Source organism: Buceros rhinoceros, unplaced genomic scaffold (genome assembly GCF_000710305.1).
Source record: "Buceros rhinoceros silvestris isolate BGI_N320 unplaced genomic scaffold, ASM71030v1 scaffold26209, whole genome shotgun sequence".
NCBI lineage: Eukaryota > Metazoa > Chordata > Aves > Bucerotiformes > Bucerotidae > Buceros > Buceros rhinoceros.
The window spans coordinates 27334-34111 of NW_010430387.1; the positions used below are offsets into that span (position 1 = coordinate 27334).

A 6778-nucleotide genomic window follows, 5' to 3' on the forward strand; every position below is an offset into this window, starting at 1 on the left:
CTAGAGCAGCACATGAAAAAGAGATGTTCCCACCTGGCTCTTCGCCAAAAGGCAATTAGCAGAGCCATAGCTTAGTGCTGACTACAGCGAGGAGGAGTATGTACACGTCACGGCACATGCTGGGCACACAAGGGTGCCAAGGATGCCAACAGACCCGTCGTCTACGGAGTTCTACCTTCCTGCCGCAGAGTCATCACCCCTATGAGTAACGCCGTTTGCTCAAGCCTACTAACTCCCCTCCCACGCATGCACGCTGTGTCAGGGACACGTTGTCCCTGCTCATAAGCAAACGGGACCGTGGAAGAGGTTGCTGTGATGGAGGGACCAGTCAGCCGTGTCCTGCACGGCCGAAATACTCCGCTGGGGCATGGGACAACGCAGCCGCTCGCACAGGCGGAACACCCAGCCATAAGGAGGGCGCTTGGAAAAATGGTCGTTTATTCCTTGCACACTTCTTCCCCTCCTCCAGAGAGATGGCCAGGGTCACACTGAGCAAGGCACGGGGAGGCTTTCTCACCCGTTGACCCAAATCCTTTGACAGGGGTAGTTTTAGGGCAGCTGATGTTTAATAAATAGCTGAGGAAGTTAGCAGGCATGGTTACGGAAGCAGAGGTTTCACGCCGCTATCCTCCCCGCAGTGGAAATGTTTTGTAACCAAGCATTTAGGAAGACAGAAGACAATTTTTTTGTAGACAACACCACACTTTTCAAGTCACTAAACTACAGGCATTTAAAGACCCAGTAGGCTTGAATTTGACATGAAAACAGCAGAGCAATTTTTTAACTGTCACCAAATCGCTGCTGTGAGACAGGAAACGCCGCAGCGCTGACCTGAACACGGGGAAAATGTGTTTTCCTTTACCCTGAGATCTCCGCAGTGGAAAAATCCAAAACCAAACCCCCTCTCTAAAAAGAAAGAACTCTGGTTTGTAACAGACTAGGAAGAAGCGAGAGACATCTAAACGCTCCCCACATTTAGCATTCTCCTATTTAAGGAAGCCCAGGCCCCAGCTCAAAGGCGTCCCGAGGATCTTTCTGTTCTGCAGATGAAGGCAGAGCAAACAGGCAGAGATCTGAGCCCGCCCTGCTGCCCTGCAGAGCCTTCCGAGGAGAAGATGGGTTCCTACCACACCTCCACAGCTCTTCAGCGGGACATCTACCGTCCTCCTTGACCTCTGAGGTATTACAACAGCCTGTGCTGAAGCCTGCACGCTGGGCAGGTCCACTTGGACAAGTTATTGCAGCTAAAGGTGTCCAAACATCCTGAAATCGGAGCAAAAGGAGATTTGGGGATGTGCTGCCACAGGCTGTCTTTGCTCCTGCCTGCGCTCCAAGGGTTCCACACTCTCTTTGGATTCCCACTTTTTTGCCACTGAAGCCATTTTTGTTACATTTCTCATCCCAGGAGTGTTCTTTTAACTCTTTCAGGACCGGCATTTCTGTGCCAGAAGTTGCTTGTTTAAACGGAAACCAAATTGTAAGGGTGGGGGAGAAAAAGAGAATAATCAGGAATCTGCTTAAAATCCTGTGTCAGTATTTTCTGTAGCTCGTTTTACACTAAGAAAGCACCTAGCGTCTAGCTGTGACTATTTTTTATGTGCCGGACATGTCTGGATACTGCCCCATTAAGGCACAGTGAGGGGAAACCGCTCATCTCCTTCGCCCAGCTCCTCAGAATCACAAATTGTTTTGATTGTAAGAGACTTTGAGATCACCAAGTCACCCCCGTTCCCCCAGCACTGCCAGGTCCCCACTGTCCCCTGTCCCCCAGCAGCACCTCCACACGGCTGGGAAACCCCTCCAGGGATGGGGACTCCACCACTGCCCTGGGCAGCCTGGGACATGCCTGCACAACCCCAGCAGGACAGAAATGGTTCCTCAGGGACAACCTCAACCTCCCCTGGCACAGCTGGAGGCCGGTTCCTCTCGTCCTGTTGCTTGTTCCTGGGGAGCAGAGACCGACCCCGCCTCGCTGCACCCTCCTGTCAGGGAGTTGTCAGAGCCAGAAGGTCTCCCCGGAGCCTCCTTTGCTCCAGGCTCAGCCCCCCCAGGTCCCTGAGCCGCTCCTCAGCGCATTGTGCTCCAGACCCTGCCCCAGCTCCGCTGCCCTTCTCTGGACACGCTGCAGCCCCTCAATGTCCTTCTGGCAGTGAGGGGACAGAACTGACCCCCGGATTGGAGGTGTGGCCTCCCCAGTGCCCCCAGTCCAGGGGGACCATCCCTGCCCTCCTCCTGCTGGCCACACCAGTGCTGGGACAAGCCAGGATGCCGTTCGCTTGTCTGGGACATCCCAGGGAGTACAGTGAATCTCAACACACCCATCAAATCAATTCCTTTTCTCCCTTTGTGCCTAGCTGGAACTATTGGCACAACTCATGACACGAAGATGATCTGTTTGATCCCTCTCTCAGGGGTGCCATGGACATAACCTCATCTTTCTGGGAGAAGGTGAGTCCCCAGGCCCAACCCCAGCCCGAGCATCCTCGCCTGCGGGGCCTGCAAGCCCACTGAATTCAGGATCCAAACCCAAAACACGCTCCAAGCCCGGTTTAGCCCATGAAGAAACGAAGCCTGGGGAAGCAGCTCGCAGGAGCACACCCCGTGGGAAGACATGAACCCAGAACACGAATTACTCGTTTGGCAGGTTGGATGCTCTCGGCCAATTCACAAACTACAGGAATGTTACTCTCGGATCCACGTGCTGGCTTTATCCTAAGAGAGACCAAACAGTGTGGACCAGTCTGTGATAAGCGTGGTTTTAACATGCTGAGCTCAACACTGAGCTCGAGTCACTGCTTCGCCTTAACTGAAAGCTCTAAATGTCTTTGTATGAATTTCCCTCTTCACTTCGAAGTAAATTAACCCCCCAAACCTTCCCATACTGCTGAGCTAACTTACAAATCAAATCGGATTCACTAATTGCAATTAAAATGACTCGGGTGAGCCTTCCCTTCCAGGAGTTTCTTAGGAGCATCGGGAAGGTCACTTAGCACACCACCATTCAGAGAATCCAGTGCTGTGTTCGCCTTACCGCTTTATACCTCCGTGTAGCAACAGTAGCCGTGGGGGGAACGTGTAGGAAAGAATAATGTGCTCAAAATAAAGAATTAAAGTTTAGATCAAGAATTAAACCACCTCTGTGCCCCCAATGCCACATGCTGCAGAGAGAGTGGAAAGCCCATGTAAGGCTTCCAGCAGGAACAGTGTGTTTGTGAAGCTTTCCCACGCGCCTGCTGTACTTACCGTGCTCAGCTGCTCAGGACAAGCCCGGGGCTTTGCTTTTACACCCGAGCTGCGCGGCGTTTAAGTTAGCAACTCGGGCTGAGGCTCTGCCCTTGCAGAGCGCGCGCAGCAGCGCGCTCTGTCTGAGAGCTTTAACGCACGACACGAGGGAAGAGAATGAGGGCAGAAAAATGATGTATCTAGAGATACAAGCACCAATTATATCTGTTTATATATAAAAAAATATAGTAGTGCAGGCAAGAGTGTCTGTGTTGTCATGCAGGATGAGTTTATGATGTGACAGAGGAGTGAGGAGGGAGAAACGGAGACCAAGTGCATCTTTGCTCAACTCGTTCTGTAAAAAACCACTGCCAAGAGCTTTACTTCGAAGGAAGAGCCCTTGGAGACAATATTCTCACACGCTGAAGTTATTTTCAAGTCCAATGAAATCCAAATGAAGTCAAATTCCAGCTCTACCAGCCAGGAATGTTCCTACCGGACCTGCGGTGCTCCGGGCTTGTTATCACACGTGTGATAACAACAGTAAAACACACCTCTAGCATCAGCCTCCCGACTTCAGGCAGCGAGTAAAGGGGGAAAAACGTGCTGCAGCTCCTCCTTGGGTGGGTTTTTTAACCCTTTCTATGCTGAATGCACCTGGTTTCCATTTCTTGGCGTGAGTGTCGTATGAGAGGGAAGGGCGCGTGGTGGAGCCTTACTGTACTTCTCCTCCTTGCATCTCTGCAGGATCTCTAAGCTCCTCTGGTGAACTGGGTGATGGAGAAAGCTAAAACTATCCACACTTTTCAAAACCGCACATGGCACTGCATCATCATGCCCTTGGGAAGCAAAATAAAAACAACAAACAAAAAAAAATGGAGAGAAGAGAAAGATTATATAAGCAGAAATCAGGAGCGGGTAAAGGAACAAGCCCGAAGGACGCGAGAGCTTGAGGGTCGCGCGGTTTTTGCGCTTGACACAATTCAACCTCGGCTTCCTCCAGACGTGACGCTGTGGCACGGGAGCAACAGGCTGGACCGTGTCCCGACCCCACTTATAATCCTTATTAGCCAGAACAAAATCACTTCATAATCACTGTGAGGTTGTTTGGGCAAAAACTAGATGATTAGATAAATCTTTACTTTTGGTAACTCCTTTTTAACCTCTGCCGGGTGTTATGTGCAATTCCCTGCGGGGAAGCTCCCGGGCACGGCCACCTCCAATTGTCATCCTGCAGCCCAGTGCCCGCTCTGCTCAGGTATTGGCAATGAAAAGGAAAAGCAGAAATCGTTTGTGTTAAACAGGGGTTGCATATTCCCCAAGGGCAGAGGACACAGAGTCTGGAGTTAGGTCGGAGAGGTTTGAGGTCACATTTGGAATAAACCATCGTTGTGTGGCCAAGAGGACCTTTGATGGCCCAGCTCTGACCACAGGGTGCAGGAGAGGTTACCCAGGTGACACTGTGCCAACAGGCAGCACCTCTCTGTCATCGTTTAAGAGGCCACATCAAGGGGTACGTCATGCCCCGCTGAGGCGGGATGAGGTCACCGAGGAGTTCCCTTGTGTCAGCACCTACGGAAGCATTTCATACCAACGCACTTAAATCATCAGAAAGGACCGACCGGAGCCTTTCGGAGGAACACTGTCAAGGGGCGTCTTCTCCGCCTTAACACCACTTCATGCTCAGGGGGCTCTCAAAGGCCAGTTTTTTGGTTGCCACCATCTTTACTTGGCAAATACAGGTTGTTTTTTGCTTCTTTTATGGGGACGTTGGGTTTGTGGTGCCCAGCTTCAGCAATAACTCCGCAGGAGTCAGTGGGATTGGTTTTGAGAAGGCGTTACCATGTGGGTCAGCAACAGGCACTACCCCAAGGATCAACCCTCGCTGGCTGAATGCAAATACAGAGCCCATGGAGGGAGGGTGCAGCCCCAGGACCACGAAGCCTTCGTCAGTGCAAGGGTTTGGGCTCGTGTCTAGCAAAACCAAGATGAGAAAGCTGGGAGTCTCCACAGCCTGGTTTATACGAACCGCACCAGTTCCTCCAGCAAGTTTTCACCGCTAGAGGATCAGGGGGTTTGCATAATAAATTCATATCAATGATACAGCAAAAAAAAGGTCCATCGGCCAAATTTATTCCCTAAAAAGCTTGATAATGTTCCTTTAATCAAAATTCACTAACAAATCTATTTCAAACGTGTAGTTCTTCTGGACCACCTCAATCCTCTCTGCTACACTCAATAATAACAATAACTTATAAAATCCAATGACTGAAGAAATCCACCCTTCAGCTAACTGCAGCTCGTCAGATCGCAGCGTGGTTCACCCAAGGCAGGTTGGTTGGCAGCACCCTCCGAAGAGGGTTTGTACCCAACAAAATTCCCAGTGACGCTGCTCTGCTGCACTTCACCTCCAGGTTAACGAGGACGATGGCGCTGCCACTAAAAGCTGCACTACGAGGGTATTGGGAGCACAAAAAAGGAGCGTCCCCAAAGCCAGCAGGAGGAAAATGCCCATTAGCCTGAAGGAAGCGCTGGTGGCACTGCTGGCAGGGAGAAGGTAATCGAAAGGATGATGCAAAAAGGAAGCAGAGCAAAATTTTGCAGAGCTGCTTATACGTAAGCCGGAGATTTGCCGTTAAAATCCCCGTTGGTTACTGCAAGCGTGACTCACACAGGTACCAGCAAGGGAGATCCGTTTGGGGTTAAGACAAGAGCGTGCAAAAAGCCTTAAATAAATTAAAAAAAAGCGTGTTTCAGATATTTTCCTATTCATTAATTCCACCTCCCTGACGGATGGGAGCAGCAGCGGATGGGACCTCAGGAGCCTTAACTGGGCAGCACGTCTGTTTATAAAATCATATAAAAACACGAAGTGTGCACGCTCGGATGAACACACGAGGGTGAAGTTATTTGCAGCTCCTCTACCATAATGTCATCACAAGCCCCGCACCCGTGGGCGGCGAGGATTTCACATCAGGCTAGTTAAAGCCAGCAAGATTTGGTAAAAAAATAAAATAAACATCACATGTACGCTGTCTTCAGTCGTCTGCTTTTGTCTGGCATGATGGGGTAATTCTAGCAACTCTTCAATAATTTACAAATGCCTTCTGTGATAGATGCAGACGTCGGTGTGGGGCTTTCCCGAGTTATTCTGGGGAGAAGGAGGGTCCACCAGCACTCAGCGGTGGATGTGCTGCGCCCCACCAGTTGAGACACCGGCAAAGCCGCCTGCTCAGGGCTGCCTCTTCTCCCATGTGCTCGGTGCTGCTTTGGCGAAGGGATGGGATTCTGGAGGACAGCTGGACGCGAGGTGGGCATGACGGAAACGTTGCTATGGATCTCACCTCACAAAGTTCTACCCCTGCCTGGGCAGAAGACAAGCTAGGAGATGAACGGCACCTCTCCAGTGAGGGCAGAGGCAGCGGAACGGGAGCGGGCCCGGCTCTGCTGCTGCTTGCAGGGTGAGCTTTCCAACGGGCAAGGTGCACCTCGGTGTGGGAATTAGATTTGGGGAACCCCTCCCACTAGTTCAGCCTATATAATGGTGACTGTCTCA

At 51.1% G+C, this 6778-nt stretch overlaps 1 protein-coding gene across 1 annotated transcript in view; it reads right to left on the reverse strand.

The window, feature by feature from the left end:
• MYO9A (myosin IXA) overlaps window positions 1–6778 on the reverse strand; it is a gene marked incomplete at both ends in the record, with an annotated part of 37340 nt that overhangs the window by 26908 nt on the left and 3654 nt on the right. Inside the window, one exon of the mRNA XM_010143025.1 lies at window positions 3939–4061. Within this exon, the coding sequence (XP_010141327.1) occupies window positions 3939–4061 (123 nt within the window). The remainder of the gene's footprint in view (window positions 1–3938; window positions 4062–6778) is intronic.